General features: G+C 45.5%; 1 protein-coding gene across 7 annotated transcripts in view; it reads right to left on the reverse strand.

The window, feature by feature from the left end:
* The window catches only part of ptprc (protein tyrosine phosphatase receptor type C), a 211058-nt gene that overhangs the window by 41993 nt on the left and 149266 nt on the right, over nucleotides 1-19799 (reverse strand). For all 7 annotated transcript variants that reach the window (XM_067990622.1, XM_067990623.1, XM_067990624.1 and 4 more), the window contains 3 exons: nucleotides 17888-18052; nucleotides 11086-11300; nucleotides 10934-10994 (listed from right to left, as the gene is read on the reverse strand). In XM_067990622.1, the coding sequence (XP_067846723.1) occupies nucleotides 10934-10994; nucleotides 11086-11300; nucleotides 17888-18052 (441 nt within the window). The remainder of the gene's footprint in view (nucleotides 1-10933; nucleotides 10995-11085; nucleotides 11301-17887; nucleotides 18053-19799) is intronic.

Raw genomic sequence — 19799 nt, forward strand, 5'->3', positions numbered from 1 at the left:
AGGAGAGGGGGGTGGAATTAGGGGCAGAAGCTGAGGAGGAAAACCCCCAGCAAGAGAGGCTGGGACCAGGGCTGATGTGTCCGGCCCGGCAGCAAAGGTTCGGCCCGCCCGCTGATAACGGGGATGAGGGACCCCTCCAAAACCAGTTCGTAGTTCCCCACGGCACCCAACAGCTTAGGGCCATGGTAAGCCAATTAACTAAACTTGCTGCAAATGGGGACCCCTCGGTCCACTTCAGGGAAGTGGAACAAGCAGCAAGCATCAACGAGTGCAATGATACTGAACAGGCCAAAATGATGCTATTCTCCCTGGAGAGTAAGCTCTTCCAGTCCCTCTCTGACCAATGTAAGATGGGACAGTGTGATTATGGGGAGCTCAAGGAGGAAGTTCTTGAGGCCATGGGGATGAATGAGGGAAGTCCTTTCTCCCGGGTGGAAAAAACAGTGCAGCTCGTAGGAGAAACCCCGCAGGCTTTTGCAGACAGGTTGTGGCCGGTGTATAGGAGCGCATACAGTGGGACGCCTAACCGAGCTAACCTGGACCAGGATCAGCGGGCCCACTGGCTCCGTTGCCTGGTGGCAAACAGCTTGCCACAGGTCAGGGCAGGAATGTGGTTTGACCCAAAGAATCCCGTGACTACCGAACTCACAGTGGGTCAGACAATTGACCATAGCTTACCGTAATGGTAAAGGAACCGATGCACACCCACCTAAAGGGAAAGTGCATGAAATGAAACCCGGCCAGGGTAGGAAGGAGTGGCATCAGGAAGGGAATAACCCTTCCAACACAAAGCTCAACTGTTATGGGTGTGGGAAGGATGGACACTGGAGGAAGGAGTGTAAGAATCCTTGGAAAGATAACAAGGGAAAGAATTCCTCAACCCCAGCCCAAAAGGCAGAGGCAGGAATCCCTCCCGCCACGGTCGAGTCATTTTTGGACGCCATGAGAACCCTATTGACTGGCCCAGGGAAGGTAGCAGCCACCACCGGTGCACTGACCCCATCAGCCCCATCTAACCCACAACCCTGACGAGAGCCAGCGCAGCCTGTTTACCTGTGTTCCCTTACCTACGACTTATGGAAGAGACCCCTCGTTGAGATGGAGGTAGAAGAGGTAAAGGGGACCTATCTGTTGGACACGGGAGCATCATGTACCGTGATCCATTCAGCTAATCCCACCACCTCACCTCTATCTAACGGGGTCCCATACAGTCTGTTGGGATTCACAGGTAAAGAACAGGCTGGCTCATTTTCCATCCTGCTGAACATTCGTTTAGGAACACTCCGCTCTAAGTGGACCTGTGTCCTAATGAAGTGGGAAGTGGAGGGTGGAAAAGGGATCCTGGGAGCCGACTTTATTGTAGGCCACGGGATCCTAGTGGATTTGAGGAATCACTGCCTGTGGGGAGCACATACAGGAAAGGAAGGCGGAGTCGTCGTCATCCCAGGGAAACAGGGGAAGGGGACCCTGTGCACCATGAAGCCTAAAGAGGGTTATAACCTCGAACTCATGGTCAGCAATACCCCAAGGGAGTTCCAGGCATTTGTGCGAGCCCACCTAGCCACATTTGCCACACACAAACACGACTGTGGGAGGGTCAACGGGTTCGAGGTCAGTGTAGATGGGGACCCTATGGCCCGACCACAAAAGCAATATAACTTCCCCAGGGAAGCGGAGCCAGACATGGAAGCAGCCATGTCCTCTTTAGTGCAACAGAGCGTCCTGAGACCGATAGCCACCCACGTGAACTCTCCAATGTGGCCGGTTAGAAAACCGGACAACTCCTGGAAGGCCACAGTGGACTATCGGGTGCTCAACAGTAACATCCCAGCCTGTGCACCTGAGAATCCCTACGTGGTCAGTTTTTGGTAAAATATTAAAATGCCTACGTGGCAAAGAAGCAGAATGCAAAATGGTTAGAAAGGGTTAATTAGTTAGTAACTGAGATTGGTACAGGTGGCCTGGCCTCCTGTTGGGCCATATGTTTGCGTAGTCAGCAGGTTTGCATTGTCTTATCAATGTAGAGTCTTTGATGTGATTCAAGGACTGGTCTGAATGTCTCCATGTTTATGGCAGATCAATATAGGTAACGAGCTTAGCCAAAGTTGAAAGACATTCCAGGTTGGGAGATAAGGAACAGAAGGAACAGGGAAGAACATTCCAAGTTGGAAGGTGAGGAAGTATCCCCTTTGATGTCTAACAGCAACATGGTCAGCACATGGACGATCTATGATTGGCCGGCAATAATGTAACCTCGCATGGCAACCTGTGCCCGGCTTATGATTGGTGTTGACTCTTGTGTTAATGATGTTCCAACCCCTATCGATCTGTATAAAGGTATGAGTTTTTGTCTTTGTCTTTGTCTCCTTATTCTGTTAGAATCGTTCGGATTCTCTCAGGAATCTGAATTGAAGCTACAGACTAAGACCTGCTATTAAAGTTGTGATGAACTTTAAAATGTATTCGACTTCAGTTTTTACTGAACCAGACTGAGGGGAAAGAATCCGGATCGTCATTTGGTGGCCCGTACGGGTATCTTAACGGTCGTTCACCGAGAGTTCGCGGAGTAAGAGGCGGATTGTCTCAGACACGGAGGAAGGAAATGGCGCCCCGATGTAAGTAGTCTTAATTTACTATGTCGGTTTTCCTCCAATCCGTCAGTCTGACGACGAATCGTCCAATCGCTAACACTCGTGTGGCGTCCTTACAAGATTCAGGTCAGTCTGGCGAATACACAGAAATAGCAGGAAGAGGTCAGTGGTCGAATATCACCGAGGGTCAGCTCCGGCTGAGGGTCAGCGTACGTACTGAGTGAATAACTTGTAAGCGGTAGGTCAGTGGTTAATATCACTGAGGGTAGTCAGGGTTTAAGTTCCTGGTGATTGGATATAAACAGGAACTAGTGATCAAAATATCACTGAGTCAGGGTTCGAATTCCTGGTGATTGGGTATAAACAGGAACTTCGAGTCCCTGGGGATTGGGTATGAACGGGAACTGATTGCTTGTGCTGATCGACTACAGAAGGAAGTGCCTGTCTCAACGCGCAGCCTTAGACTGGTTGTTAAGAGGGGAAATCCCCCACGCGAAGGTCAGGACCCCGAAGTGGGCGTAGGGACCAAGGGCACTTAGGATTGTGAGGCACAAGCATCAGAACCGTCCTCAAATTCTGTAATAAGCAACTGAGTGGCGATAATACGGTTGTGTTGACTAGTTGAATACGAATAAAAGACTGGGGAATGTCAATGGCCATTGGGAAGAACTAAAAACTTAGATGCCGCCAAAAAGGCTCAGGAATTAATTTGGAAAAATAACAGAGGTACCACAGCCAAAGAACTAATTGCTTTATGGAGACAGTACTGTAAAAAAAAATGGATAGAATTAAGTGACTAGACAAATGTTTAAAAGACAGAGACCCGAAAAAGAAAGGTTCTGTTGTTTAAGTGTACTGTCCCTTTAAAAAGCCTGTCTTGATCAGTGTTTTTTTTGTCGGTGTTGTGGGCCATGCCCCCTTCTTACTGTGTCTTACGTGTTTTCTTCCTTTGTGTAATGTATCTGTCTTGTCGTGTGTTTAATTCTGATACTGCTGAATTAAAATTGGAGTTATTGAGGTTAAGTGACCTATTAAATTCTGGTTCTTATAAAGTGTGGGCATGTTAAATTCCAGACATGTGATCTTCAAAAAATTGGCATTTTGAATGTTTATTTTGTGATTGGCTGTGGTTTAAATAGAGGTTAAAAATTAACGGGATAGATTAAAAAAACTATCTGGTATCACTGTGATAGGAAAAGTCGGAAAGCTGGAACAGCTCGGAGCGTTGATTATAATCACATCCACTAAAAGTATGTGAAAAAATAGTGTGCAAAAATATAGTATAAAGCAATCCACAAATGTGAGAAGTAAAAAATCAGTCAAACCTGTGTGAAGAGAAATTTTGAAGGTGGAAACTTAATCTCAAAGGGAGAAGGATCAAGTTACTCCTACCACAAGAGCAAGTTAATATTAACCCCTTCCATCCCAAGAAGCCAGACTGTCATGCCAAGAGCAGTTCAAACAGATAGAAATGACCCAGTCGGTTGAGGCTTGCCCAGAACACAGGTGAACATGAGGTAATAATTGGTATAGGTTATATTAGTAAAATTGTCCCAATCACTCGGAAATGCCAAAGGCTACAATTGACTGAGATATAAGTTTTCACGCTACAGTGAAAAATTGATAAGAAAGGAATGTAAAACAAATCATATGAAAAGGAAGTCCATTACTTGAGCTATATACTGACACAGGGTACTAAACACCTATCAGTTTTACCCTGCCACAGTATGATAAGGAAGTTTTGACAAGTTCTGGGGCTATTCAATTTTATTTGAAATTAATAGTAGAATACAAGATCTGACCAAAGAGGGGAGACCTTCCCTGACAAATTATATAACTCGCATTGAGAATGCTAAGAAAACTCAACAATTAGATCAACACCTCCTAACTCAAGTGTTAAAACAAAGAGCGACATGGAATGGAGGTGGACATCGTAAAAAGAGATAGGCAAATATGGAGACGTAAAGATCTGTGATAAGTGATATAGCAACTGCCTTTGCCTCAGTTGTTAACACCATTGATTTGACAACATTAGATCAAAAGGTCAGAGATTTAGGGTCTCGCATTAAAGATATATTAAAAGATAAATGAAAATACAGATAAGGAATTGTCTGAGGATCAAATGCTGACCATATATTTGCAAAGGATAGCTACAGTGCTAGAAACACATGCCCAAACCATTAATAAAAGAGGAATATAACGTATCTTAGCAGGCGGCTGCTAATGATATCTGCTTAATGTGGTTACATCTTGAAAACACAGAGAATAGGACTTGGAGTTAGAAATTCCAGTCTGCAGCCCTGCGTACATCTGTATGTGGGAGAGACAGTGTTTATTTCAGACAGGCTGCGTGCTTCAGAGAGAGAGCGAGAGAGGGACTAGGCAATTTCTCTCCCCTGTTTTGTTTTCTGAATTTGTTTCGGGTAAAGGGATTATTCCTTTGGATAAATAAATAATAAATGAAGATTTGACAAATTAATCACTTGGGCTCTCAAGAAGAGCCGCAATGGATTTTCTGTGTTTCTTTTAAAACAGGTGACCCTGGGTTTTTTTTTGGGACCACGTGAGTGTTGATGGTGCAGGATTACCCAGAGTAGTTACAAAGTTACGGTGCAACCTTTGCTGGAGAAATTTGGTGCAGGAAACGATCCAGTGGTGTTAAAGATTTAAGACTTTAGCTGCAGACATCAGCGGATACCAAATGTCACAGCGTGGTGATATCAACCTGATTCTCTTCTTTTGAAAACATTTTGATTTGTTTTGTTTTAACCTATTTATTGTCTTCCGAGACAGAGTGCTCGAGGTGGGGAGATATGGGAATTTCTCTAAAGTCATTGAATTGGGCATGATAAAAAATCAATCTGGCATAAATATACAATCTAGTGGAAGTCCGGAAAGTGTAGTTGAGAATAGTAAATTCATAACTTTCTCGTGGAGATATTTGTGTCCTTGCCTATAATGAATAATGAGAAAACTACACTTAATAGCCTGGCCACTACCCTGAAATCGGGACCATGCAGGGGGAGATAAGCACTCTAGACACCCCTGATCTTTTTGATAAGATAACCTGAAAACCTAAGAATGGCTACAGTGGACATAAAAGATACAAATGTATGTTGCCATCATCTGAAACGGAGATCAGGATGAAGAACATGATTACAAAGGCCTATGGCCTGGTGAGCTATTGCAACCACTCTTTAAACAAACCAGTTGCTTTTACAGGATTGAATCCTACAGGACATATGATGTGTGCCATGGAAAATGTTCGGAAATACCATGAGGAAGAAGAGACTGGCCAGCAGAAAGTTAATATCCAAGAACACTAAGCTCATTCCTATGAGATGCTGCTAGTATGCGGAGATACATGAAGAAGATACATTGAAGAATGAGTCTCAGACAGGCTCAGTTACTTGACAACAGCACAACAGGAAAATGGTTAATGTGGTCCAGGCGAGTGAGAAATCCTTTTAAACAAGGCACTGACACATGGTCCATAGAGAAACCAACTAATTAATGAGTCAGGAAACACTGGTATCAATCAAAAGGACTGAAATTAAAGTAAAGAGGGACACAGTAATTTGGATTTCCAAAATTCAGGGTTAGGTTCCCATCAGTTAACAATAAAATTGGGAGAAACAATATTTAGAAGATGTCCGCACGATGGATACAAAATTACAAGATTATGAGGGGCCCAGATAAAGTAGACAGGAAGTACCTGTTTCCCCTAGCAGAGGGTTCAAGAACTAGAGGACGTAGATTTAAGCTGATTGGCTGGAACAAAATTAAAGGGATGTGTTACTAGACATGCTGTCACTGTGTGTCCACATAGTGTTGGACACAGCCTAGAAGCACAGTGTGGGTTTAATAATACCGGTACCAATCCGGATATTAACTGTACCATGGAGGCCCTAGAGGCGGATCTAAAACCCACTTAAGTGGCATATGCCGGAGAGGGCGAATACTGTGTTACAACTAATTTGAAAACGTTTAAATATGCCAATCTAACTTGTGATATTTTAAGTCCAGAATTCTACTCCATTTCTGAAGTTCTGGTTCGGATTGGACCCGAGGAACTGGTAGAGATACACCGGCATAACCTCACCACCTTACAAGTTTCTGAGAATGTCAGAAAGGACTTAAAAGCATATCAGGACACATTTGGGTATCTGACACCCCTGTTGCCTAAATACTTGAAAGCATTGCGAATGGAGATACGCCTCTCCCAGAAGGTTTATTATAACCTACAACAGGACAATAACAACATTAAGCATGACATTGACCAAATTAAAGTCACCACCTGGTGAAATGACCTCTGGAATTTGGGACTGAATATAAGATCCATCTTTGGATTAGATTAATTTCATATGTATTAGTCGTAGTGCAGTTTGTTGTAATGTGCTTCTTGATTTTCATTGCATGTAATAAATGTAAGCAGAGGATGAAGGGTTTGACAAAGATAGTAAAATAGAGCCTGGGTGAGAATGTCCCCATTGTCTCTGTGGTTTCAACTAAGAACACATCTTAATGGTACCGGGAGTAGCACCCGCTGGGGTAAGGTGCATGTAAAAGGGAAGACAATTATAGTTTGATAGGATTATCAGATGCTCTGCCTCTCTTCCACCCGGACTGGTGGCCAACACGAAGGGAACCTGGTTAAGATGAGGTACAGCATCTAACGGGATATTGTAGGGAGAATTTGGATTAAGGGATATAATGGGGAGGGCACCAATTCACAGGTGTAAAATGGTCTGAAAGGTACCATTCAGTCTAGTTAGGCTGGAAACAAAATATAAAGCACCATGAGATATTTGACTATGTTAGCCTTTTCAAACTAACATGAATAGGTTTAGCTGACCAAGGACATTCGCAGCTTACTTGAGAGATGTTTAGAAGGAGTCTGTTCCTGAGAACAGATAAGATACAAAGGCGTATTGATGAAACATGTCTGTGTTCTAGTGGGACTTCTCTAGTTCAAGGGCTAGTCATATTCATTGTTATAATTCTTGTAGTTTATTGCTTACTTAAATGTTGCTGCGCTGCAGAACCTGCAGAACCAGTGAGCACCGTAATAATTGGTTATCATAAAATGATAAAAGGGGGGAATGAGAATCCCTACGTGGTCAGTTTTCGGTAAAATATTAAAATGCCTACGTGGCAAAGAAGCAGAATGCAAAATGGTTAGAAAGGGTTAATTAGTTAGCAACTGAGATTGGTACAGGTGGCCTGGCCTCCTGCTGGGCCATATGTTTGCGTAGTCAGCAGGCTTGCATTGTCTTATCAATGTAGAGTCTTTGATGTGATTCAAGGACTGGTCTGAATGTCTCCATGTTTATGGCAGATCAATATAGGTAACGAGCTTAGCCAAAGTTGAAAGACATTCCAGGTTGGGAGATAAGGAACAGAAGGAACAGGGAAGAACATTCCAAGTTGGAAGGTGAGGAAGTATCCCCTTTGATGTCTAACAGCAACATGGTCAACACATGGACGATCTATGATTGGCCGGCAATAATGTAACCTCGCATGGCAACCTGTGCCCGGCTTATGATTGGTGTTGACTCTTGTGTTAATGATGTTCCAACCCCTATCGATCTGTATAAAGGTATGAGTTTTTGTCTTTGTCTTTGTCTCCTTATTCTGTTAGAATCGTTCGGATTCTCTCAGGAATCTGAATTGAAGCTACAGACTAAGACCTGCTATTAAAGTTGTGTTGAACTTTAAAATGTATTCGACTTCAGTTTTTACTGAACCAGACTGAGGGGAAAGAATCCAGATCGTCACACCCACGGTAGCAGCAGTTGCCGACCTGATAGGAAGTATCCCAGCATCCGCGACCACTTTCACGGTGCTGGATATTTCCAACGGGTTTTGGTCCATCCCTTTAAGGAGAGAGGATCAGTACAAGTTTGCCTTTACCTTTAAAGGGCAACAGTACGCCTGGAACTGTCTGCCTCAGGGCTTCCACAATAGCCCCAGCATTTTCCACCAATGCATGGCAAACAGTTTAAAGGGCTTCAGCCAGCCCAGGCAGCTGGTACAATACGTGGATGACCTGCTCCTATTCACCGATTCGAGAGAGGAGCATGGCCCACTTCTGGCCGAACTGCTCGGGCAGGAAGGTTTTAAAGTGAACCCAAAGAAAGCACCGATTGGCCAGCAGGAGGTGAAATTCCTGGGCCTGACAATACGTGCTGGGGAAAGGGCCATAGATAAAGCGAGAAGGGAACAGCCAGTTGGGGCAAGGTCTGAGGATAAAAATCCTCAGTCTGCAGCAGGAGCAAACTCACAGACTGCACAAGCGGGTGCAGTGGCTTGTTTTAAGGGAAGGGCCATCCCACCCACCGTTTGGGACACTCCCCCGCTCATCTGGGACTCAGACGAGGTGGGACCTGAGGGCAGAGAGTCACCTGCCCCTGACATAGGTTTAGAAGAGATACAGCCTGAGGATAGAAATCCCCAGCCAGCGGCAGTGGAGATTCCACAGACCGCACAAGAGGGGACAGTGGCTCGAGTTAAAGACTCACCAGCCAGAAAACCCCGACCAGCCAGAGTCCCTAGAAGGCCCCCACGAACGCCACGGCCAAAGAAACCGTGGTCACCGGCTCCCCAGTTTAAAAGGGCAGTCCCTCAAGTCAGGGATCGATCTGAGGACAGAGGTCCCCAGCCAGCAGCCGCAGGCTGCGAGTGACCAAAGGTACAGGACAGCGCGGCCACACCGAAGGGAGTAGTGTGCTGTAGCCCGAACAGGGATTAGCCTGGCCGCCCGGGGACAGGCGGCGGATGTACATAGCTTCTGTTATTTAATTTTGAGATTGTTAAGTTTGGGTGTTTAGTTAAATTTTATATCAGGTGGTTGGTAGTTTAAGTATTATTGTTTACCGTGTATTATTTTTCTATGTATATACCGTATTTTCCAAGTGGTGCAGGGGTGTTGGACCCCCTCCGTGCTTGGATATGAATGTAACTGAATTCTTACCTGTGTCTGCATCTGAACCTAAAGGGGAATGTATGTTTTTGGGTCTTAGATAGGTAAACTACAGGGGAAGGTTGGCTCTCGAGGATCGAGAATTTTGCTCACCTTTGACCAGTATGATACTTGGAGCAAGGTTAAAGTATCACAAGGGGGAGTGTAAGATTCTCAAAATTCACAGATCCCCCAAAACTCGGAGAAAAACCCTAAAAAACCGAGTATGGGAAAACTTGACTATAATCCTAAAATGGAAGGATAGGTGAGAGGTCACCAGACGAATCCACAACCCACACGTGGAAGGTGGGAGAATTACTGCTTCAGACATGTCTCTGTTTTAATGCAAAACGGACAGCAGGGGGTCGACAATCACTCCCACTGAAAGAGGTAACTGTTCCAGATATGGTGGGACCATGCCTTTGTTTAAAGCAAAACCAACAACACCTTGGACGTTGGATACAAAAGGAAGCCTTATGTGACAAGCTCTAAATCAGAATTAAAACAATGACACTTTGGGAGAAGCAATTTGCAATACGATTGGGACCATCAAAAGGCCATCAAAGAACTTTGTAAGAACTGTTTTTAACAGACCATTGTAAGAGAGAGATCCACAAGGCGAAAGCTCTCTCTCTCTCTCTCTGGCTTGCTGGCTCTGGTGGGCTGCTTGTCTTGGTTCTGCCTGTGTCTGGAAAGAAGAGCAGTTTCCAGCAGACAACAAGGAAAGCAGTTCGACAGGGAAGGACAGCAGCTCTAGAAGCAGGCCGACACACAAGAAGAAACCAGAGCAACAGTCCCAGTGACCATCAGACACCTCGCGGCAACAAGGGCCTTACGAAACAACCAACCGAATATTACCACCAACCAACCGGGTAATATTGAGCCACCGCGACCAAAGAAAAACCAACTCAGGAGAAAACCGAAGATCCGCAAAGTTACCACTCTACAATCTATTTCTGACTTACCTCGTGCCAAGCAGAAGGGGTTCTTGGTCCCTACTGCCTCGACCAGTCTCATCAGATGTTTAAAAGCCAAATAATCTCAATCATCCCAGATGGGGGAAGGAAGGTAAACAGGGTCCAAAGTGGCAGGCCTGACGATAGGAGTTTACAACTCAACAGATTCTTTGTGGCACATTCAGTAATCTGATGCACTGAGCCAGTAGGTCCGTAATACTCCAGGGCACTGTTGATGATTAATTAGCCTGGTTCACTAAATGAACCTGGAAAGGTAGACAAGTCAGTGGGAACTGGAATTCTTCTCACAAGGTTCTAGAGAGCCCTGCGAGCCTAATGCTGTAATGGGCAGGGTGAGCAAGCAGCAGGATGCTTACCAGTGCTTGATGTTGCAAAACTGTGGTTTTAGCAAGCGTTACACTTACATAAAGTTGTGACTTCTTGAGTGGTACCTTTGGATGAATGTTTTCCATTACTGGCAATCAGCTGTAATAAGACAATAATGGTATTAGTAAGAAGCGTGATGTCTGCGTCACATAATATGAAATAAGCTTTAACCACAATAAATTCATGTTACCTTTATTTTGTATGTAGTCAGGTATTGCAAGTTTACAAATACAAAGCTAAACTCTGATGAAGGGGACTTGCAGGATAAGTTGGTCTCGCCATTTAGTTGGGCTATGTAGATCTCTTCCTCTCCGTGGAATTGTGCTTTGTTTAGTTTGTCAAAATGAAGTTTGATTTCATTATTTGCTGGATAGCTAATTTTACTTATTTTAGGGTCATCCGGGACTATGAAAAAAATAGAAATATTCTATTGGAACACACCATAATAGTGAACTGAACAATAATATTTATATTACATTTTGTGTTTTAATTTCACAGAAAATGAAAAAATTTCATATTTAAAATGCAGAGAGCCCAAACTCAACTACACTTTACATTTTTTGTCACAACGATTTTAGTACTCGGCATATATGGTTATGGCAATGTTACAGTTATCAAATGATATCATTGAAAAGAAGATTGCGATTATTGTGGTTCAACCTTTAAAGTACTGACGTCGCCAAGAAATAATGGACCAGAATTTGAGACATTGTGGAAAGAAAACTTAAACTGCTCATTAGCAGGGTGTAGCATTGCCTTCAGTCCAAATTAAATTGCATTTGATATACTACGGGCAACATAAATCACCCAAGGCGGCAATCGTAAAGCATGCCTGCCTCTTTAAAGATTTTCATTCAACTTTCCCTTCTTACCTGCTTTATGTCCTGCCTTCACATATTTTTAATGAAAGGATGCAAAACAAAATAAAATAACATGAAAAAATAAGGATTTGCCTTCTCATTATTTTTAAAATAATTGGAAGTTACAAAGGGACATAGACAGGTTAAGTGAGTGGATAAAACTGTGGCACATGGAGTTCAATGTGGGGAAGTCTGAGGTCATCCACTTTGAATCCAAAAAAGGCAAATTGGAAAATGTCTTTGATGGTGGGAGACTGGGAACTGTGGTGGAGCAACGGGAGTTAGGGGTGCAAGTATCCAATCACCAACAGTTAGTGAACAGGTCCAAAAAGTAATCAAAAAGGCTTTTGGAATGTTGGCCTGTATCTCAAGGTGTTGGAATACAAAGGGGAGGACGTTATGCTTCTGTGTGCAGATCCTTGGACAGACCCCATCTGGAGTATTGTGTTCTGTTCTGGGCACTGCACCACAGGAAGGATATATTGGCCTTGGAGGAGGAGGTATTGCATAGATTCACCAGAATGATGTTGGAGCTCAAAGGGTTAAATTATAAAGACAGGTTGCATAAACTTGGCTTATATTCCCTTGAGTTTAGAAGGTTGATGGGGGGGATCAAATTGAAGTGTTTAAAATGATAATTGGATTCGATAGGGTAGATAATAGGGAACTATTTCCTCTGGTGGGGGAATCCAAAAAAACGGGGCACAATCTTAATCTTAAAATTAGAACCAGACCATTTATGGGTGAAGTCAGGAAGCACTTTGTCACACAAATGGTAGTGGAAATCTGGAACTCTGTCCTCCAAAATGCTGTGGTGGAACAATTGAAATTTTCAAGAATGAGATGGATAGATTTTTATTCAGTGCGGGTATCAAGGGATATGGATCAAAGGCAGGAATAGGGAGCTGAGGTACAGATCAGCCATGATCCAATAGAATGGGGCAGCAGGCTCGAGGGGCTGAACGGCCTACTCTTGTTCTTATTTTCTTGCAAAACAGCTAATTAAATAAATCAACATCATTTGAAGAAATCTGCAATCAACAATCTTTTGTCATGTATCATACTTTTCATTTTGCACACATACACACAAAAAGCTACATTAAGCCAATTGGCAAGCACAGAAAAATTAAAAGTAAAGACAGGAGGTGGCGGGGGGGGGGTGGTGGGGGGGATGTTGGATGTTACTCCGGAGACTGAGAGTGAGTCGCCAGGTGGTCGCAGCCATCTGCAGTCTCCTTCATGCCGAGCTGCTCCTGGCTGGGACTGGCGGCATCCGTCGCTTTTAAAGTGAACACTGCCCTCAACTTCTTCGCCTCCGGGTCATTCCAGGGTGCCACCGGTGACATCGCCAGGGTCTCTCAGTGGTCTGCACACAAGTGCATAAGGCAGGTCACTGACGGCTTGTTTCGCAGGGCCTCGCAATACGTCAACTTCCCCATGGACGACCTCAGCCAGACGGAGAGGGCAGTGGGATTCCACTCTGTGGCTGGCTTCCCACGCATAAAGGGTGCAATCGATTGCACGCATACAGCAATCCGATTACCTCCACGTGAGCCAGCACTGTTCAACAACAGAAAGGGAGATCACTCCATCAATGCTCAGCTCGTTTGTGACCATCACAAAAGATTTCTTCATGTGTGCACCAGATTCCCTGGCAGCTGCCACGATTCATTCATTCTGAGGGAATCCAACATCCCGGGCCTCTTCCACTCACCGAACACCCTTAAGGGCTGGCTCCTTGGGGACAAGGGATACCCCCTGCACATGTGGCTCACGACACTTCTGAGGAACTCCATCAGCAAGCAACAGTGTCAATACAACAACAGCCACATCACCACCAGGTCTAAAATTGTGATAGGATTGCTGAAGATGTGATTTCGGTGCCTCGATTGTTCTGGGGGAGTGCTTCAATACGCACCAGCGAGAGTGGAACGCATTATAGTAGTGTGTTGTGTCCTGCACAACATGGCACAACAGAGAGGGGTACCGGTTGAGGAGGCCCCATCCCCTCAACCACCATCCACATTTGCCATCCACATTGAGGAGGATCAGGTGGAGGAGGAGGAGGACGAACCCATCGGCAGAGCAGTGGCTCACCTGGCTGTTCGTGAGGCCAAGGAGTCACTCATATGTGAACAGTTCTCATAGGATTAGAAAGTGAGAAGAGTCCAGTCCTCACACCACCTGGAAAGAGCAGTGCCAACACCAATGCCCTCCCCTCACACCGTGCACAACAGTCCTGCAACTACACATCCACCCACCGTAAAGTGACCCACAGGGTGGCATTAAGTGTCACCGTTCATGGCGAAGCACATGAAAGGGCGCTATCACAAAAGTCAGTCCAGAATGGGCAAGACGTGGCAGTAGTGATGAGAATGATAACATTTAATGTGACTTCAACAAAAAACAAATATAAATGAAAAACATGACCATCTGTCAGACACCCTTGTGCATACCCTTAGTGATCACAAATCCTTAGCTTTTCTCTTCCTACTGCTTCTACTTGGTGCATCCCCTATGGCTGCAGCAGAGGTAGTGGCAGGTTGCTTATGTCCATGCCCAGACTGCTTAGATGCTTTCGACCGACATCCTGTGGGTTTTGGAGCCTGTGAGGGCCCCTCCAAAGGCTGCACTACCTGCACCTATGCAGGGGCAGACTCGGCCACCTGGAGAGGAGGCAGCATTGTAGGTACTGGTTGAGAGGGGAGCAACGGGTGAGACGTGGGAGCGCTTTGAGTAGTGTCCCCACTTCCATGTCCCCTTTCGCCATCATCCCTCTTCTGGACCAGACTCACATCACTCCTACCACCCTGCTGGAGAACAGTTTGGAGGACATGTATGATGCCTTGGAAGCCCAGTTGTAAAGTTTCTGTCTGCCTGTTTAAGGCGGCAGAATGTTGTTCACCGTGAGTCCGAACAGCCATTGTCAGGGCCTGAATGGACTCATTTGTGAGCCGTGCTTGAAGCTCAACGGAGGCTAGCCTTCTCTCCATCACAGACATTCCTGCACTTACCTGCGACACTATCTCAGACATTTCAGCAGTTACGTGCGACACTATCTCAGACAATTGCTCACGTCCCTGTGACACTATCACAGAGATTCCCTCCCGTACCTGTGCCGCTCATTCCACTAATGCAGGAGTTGAACTCCTCCATCCTCTGCGCTATTGTGGAAACATAGAAACATAGATAGAAACATAGAAAATAGGAGCAGGAGTAGGCCATTCGGCCCTTCGAGCCTGCTCCGCCATTCAATATGATCAAGCCGGATCCTCTATCTCAGTACCATATTCCCGCTCTCTCCCCATACCCCTTGATGCCTTTTGTGTCTGGAATTCTATCCAGCTCCTTCTTAAATATATACAATGACTTGGCCTCCACAGCCTTCTGTGGGAGAGAATTCCACAGGTTCACCACCCTCTGAGTGAAGAAATTTCTCCTCATCTCAGTCCTAAATGTCCTACCCCATATCCTGAGACTGTGACCCCTCGTTCGAGACCCCCAGCCAGAGGAAACATCCTCCCTGCAGCCAGTCTGTCTAGCCCTGTCAGAATTTTATATGTTTCAATTAGATCCCCTCTCATTCTCCTAAACTCGAGTGAATACAGATCTGGTTGACCCAATCTCTCCTCATACGACAGTCATGTCGTATAAGGAGAGTGTGCGTGTCACCTGTTCCAGTATCTTGCTAATGTGCTGCTGTCCCTCGATCCTTCTCCTTTTAAAGGGTTGAACATCTGCGTCCAGCTGAGTAGAGCCTGGAGAGGAGTGTGCCCACCGATGCACACTCTCCACAGCTGCCCCTGCCACCAGTGTCTCTCGTGTTCACTTGTGTGTGGTGATTCGTTAGGTGCCAACCCAACTAACTGACTACTAGGACCCACCGAGGTGTGAGTATCTGTGCTGTGGATGGCTCATTAAGATGTGACGGTGCGCCCTCAGAGGCCGGGACCTCCTCTGAGGAATCATCCTCTCCCGTCACTGCGGTCGTTGAATGGCCTGTAAGAGAACAGAAGGCAATATTAAGCATCATCACAGATGTGTCATGTTGCGATGAGCATACTGAGGTGTTCAACATGCCAATCATTGTTAACATCAATTCATGTTGTGTGTGATGAATGTTAAAGTTGTGTCACCAGACGTTTGTGTGGTGTCAGTGTCAGTGACCCCGACAGACAGGCACTCGAGGGTGCGGCTGATCTCCAGGGTCTCCTCCTCCGCATCTGTGGGGACCACTGTTTGTTGTGGCCCCCCTCCAGTCCTCGCCCTCTCGCGCGCATTTTGCGCTCTCTTCTCTTAGAAGGGGAGAAAGTACAGACTTGTGATTGAGTGATGGTGAAGGAGCCAACCGATGAACGCATTGCTTTGGGTGAGGCTGACTGCGAAAGGGGTGCATCAGAGGGTGAGTATGAAACAGAGACATCACATTGGATCAGGATTGGGGTGAGTGGTAGTGGTGGGGTCACAAATAGGGAGGTGAGGACATGCTCAGGAAGTGCAGGTAAGTTGAGCATGAGCCTTAAGTGGGTGTGAGGAGTGATGTGATGTTTTGCAGTGCAGAATGATGGGGGGGTGGGGGGAGGGGTGATGTGCACCACGGAATGCAGGAGAATCAGTAAGTGTACTCACTTTTGCTGACCTAGTTAGGTCATTGAAACCCTTCCTGCACTGGATCCAGTTGCGGGAGATGTTGCTCCTGCTGGTGACCTCCTCTGCAACCTCAAACCAGGCCTTCTTGGTGGCAGAGGCAGGGCGCTTCCTCCTGTCGGCCGAGTAAAATAGTTCCCTCCTCCTCCTCCTCACCCCAGCCAGTAGCAGCTGGAGTGAGGCATCGCTGAACCTTGGAGCAGCCTTGCCCCTGTGCTGTTCCTTTGGGTCTTCTTGCTCTTTGCTCCAGCAAAAGCCATTGGAGCAATGGCCCTTTAAATGTAGATGCTCCAGCTGACAGCCTGGCATGCGGGTGCGCTGTCCACAAACTGCTCAGCTTTCGGACAACAAACCCAGAAACAAGGTAAAGTTGCACCAATTAAGTTGCGATCGCGTGGGTAACGGTAAGTTTTTATTATTCGGGTTTGCCACCCGCCCATTGACTCCCCCGCTGCCATCCTGCCGCCCTTTGAAAATCAAGCCACATGTGTCAGGTAGCACTCTCGCCTCTGAGTCAGAAGGCCACGGGTTCAAGCCCCACTCCAGGGACTTGAGCACGTAATCTAAATTGACTCTTCACTGCTGTACTGAGGGAGTGCTGCACCGTTGGAGGTGCTGTCTTTTGGATGAGATGTTGAACCGAGGCTTTGTCTGCCCTCTCAGGTGCACGTAAAAGATTCCATGGGACTATTTTGAAGAAGTGCAGGGGAATTCTCCCGATGTCCTGGCCAATATTCATCCATCAACCAACACCTAAAAACAGATTATCTGGTCACATCATATTGCTGTTTGCGGGATCTTGCTGTGTGCACATTGTCTGCGATGTTTCCCTACATTACAACAGTGACGACACTTCTAAAAGTACTTCATTAGCTGTAAAGCGCTTTGGGACGTCCTGAGGCCGTAAAAGGGGTTATATAAATGCAAGCCCTCTCCTTTAAAATCACTGATTGAAGGTGTGAAAAATATATTGTGCAATTGCAGTTACAAATCAGATCAGTTAACATTACAGGATGTTATTTTAAAAATCATAGGTTATATATCTACTCAGAAACAATTCTGGGCTGAGAGGGATGTTTTATCCCAGGTTCTGCCTTAGCATTGCAAAGCTGGCCTTACTCCCATAACAGCGGGCACAGTAGTGCAGTGGCTATGTTACTGAAATAGTAATCCAGAGGCCTGACCTAATAATCCAGAGAATGTGAGTTCAAATCCCATCATGACAGTTTGGAAATTTGAGTTAAATTTTAAAAACCTGAAAATAAAAAGCTGTTATCAGCAAAAGTGACCACGAAGCTATCGGACTTGGTTCACTAATATCCTTTAGGGAAAAATACCACACAGAATGCACCATCACCATCTCACGGCAACTATGGATGGGCAATAAATGCCCACGTCCCGAGAATGAATTAAAAAAAGCTATTGTCAGTAAGAGGTGCAACATTATCGATCATTATTACATTAATGTTTTATTCCAATACTTACTTCCTGGTTGAGTTTGACTTGTTATGGTAGCTTCCTCACTTGACTGAATAACATTTGAGCAGTTTGTATTTTTGGCTGTAACTGTCACTATATAGGTGGAAAAGGACTTCAGATTCAAACAGGTCGCTGATCCATTTTGGCGATACAACAAATTTTGTGAAATCTCTGTAAAAGAAGGAATACAGCCTTTGAATTATTTCTACAAAAGCTTGATCTTAGTAAACTCCAAGGCCTCGAAAAACTGCCGCAATTCTGGGGTACTCCCAGCATAACTTCAGTGGGAGTATGTCTGAATGGCTGGAAACTAGGCCAAAACCCTGGATGGCTTTGTGATAGTGGAGCCTCTGCTGGTCCCTTACAAGGTTACTGCTCCGATTGGGGTGGTGGAGCCAGTGGTGGGTATTTGTTAAGTCGAGGGTTTCTGGGCCTTCAGAGAGACCCAGCCTATGGTTGGCTGAGCCATGCCTGGTCAGACCAAGCATCCCACCCAGCCCATCAGCAAATGTGAGCAACACCTGGGACCCAGTCCAGGACCCTGAAGATTTGGCCACAATTTTTAAATTTAAAGTGGCCCCTTTTGGATGATGGTTGTTAACTGTATCCATGTGATCAATTAGTGTTAATTATATTCAGGTGGTGTGTATCAATTGGGAACGCTCTTGTATCCATTTATAAGAGAGCTGATCTCAGGTGTGGTGTGTGGAACTCTGTGAATCAAGGCTGGGAAGGCCAGGCTCTAGTAGTCTATCCTTCACCACTGGACTATCCAGTTCACATCAATGGTCAGTGGGAGTGGATAACTACAGGCTCCTTCCTTGTGGGGAGCTGGTACTCCTGCTCACCCCCCCCCTCCCCCAGCCCTATTCTCTTCCACTGAACTTTCTGGCTTTGATTCTGTAGCAGGTGCCTCAGGCACGCAACTAGTGGTGGGATTCAATTAGGGATCTTCCCCGACCCCAAAATGTTCACAAAAGTCAGTGGTGGAGATTCCTGTCAGGTGCAATCTCTACATAATTGGCAGAATCACTGGCCTGTGGATTTTCAGAGCTGAAATGCTTTGCCTAGGAATCCAGGCCCAAGAGCTTAAAAAAATCGACCTGTTCAATAAAATGTTGTGTATCTGTTTTGACTGATAGGTCAATTTTGTTCTTCCTTGTTGCTTTTATAAGACTAGTCTCTGTCTGTTTCCCCTTTCTAATTGGCCACTTTCTACTTTTGTTGTCTCTTCCATCATTTTGGACAAAACCTTTCCACCCTCCCCCCCCCACCACCCCCCAAAATACTCCCCAAGCACATTCACCCAAAAACATTCTGTGGCACAGTCACAATGACAGGTCCCCACCCCATTATACAGCCTTAAAAATAAATAACATATTAAGCATTTGAAATATTAAACAGCTGAGAAAAAAAGTCACAAACCTATCCAGAAACACCACATTCCAGTCACTCTGATATCTCCCCACACACCATGCACTCATCCCACCAGTCCAAGTTGATATCCTTGACATGAGGTAGACCTTTCCTCAATAAGTCAAGGCCCAGCCCTGATATTTTGAGGCCTGATGTAAAGAATGTATGCAAATATGAACACTGAGAACAAGCAACTTGGCTTTGCTAGTGATTGCCACGACGACACCAGGCAAGCCCATATGACGGCCAAGACTTTAAAAGGAAGAAGAACTTGCATTTATATAGCAATGTTCACAACCTCAGGATGTCCCAAAGCACTTTACAGCCAATGAAGTACTTTTGAGGTGTGGTCACGGTTGTAATGTAGGACACGTGGCAGCCAATTTACACACAGCAAGGTCCCACAAACAGTAATATGATAATGACCAGATAATCTGTGTTAGTGATGTTGGTTGAGGGATAAATATTGGCTAGAACACCACTCTGCCCCAACAAAGCCAAA

The sequence above is a fragment of the Heptranchias perlo genome, chromosome 9, assembly GCF_035084215.1.
Source record: "Heptranchias perlo isolate sHepPer1 chromosome 9, sHepPer1.hap1, whole genome shotgun sequence".
In the NCBI taxonomy this organism is placed as follows: Eukaryota; Metazoa; Chordata; class Chondrichthyes; order Hexanchiformes; family Hexanchidae; genus Heptranchias; species Heptranchias perlo.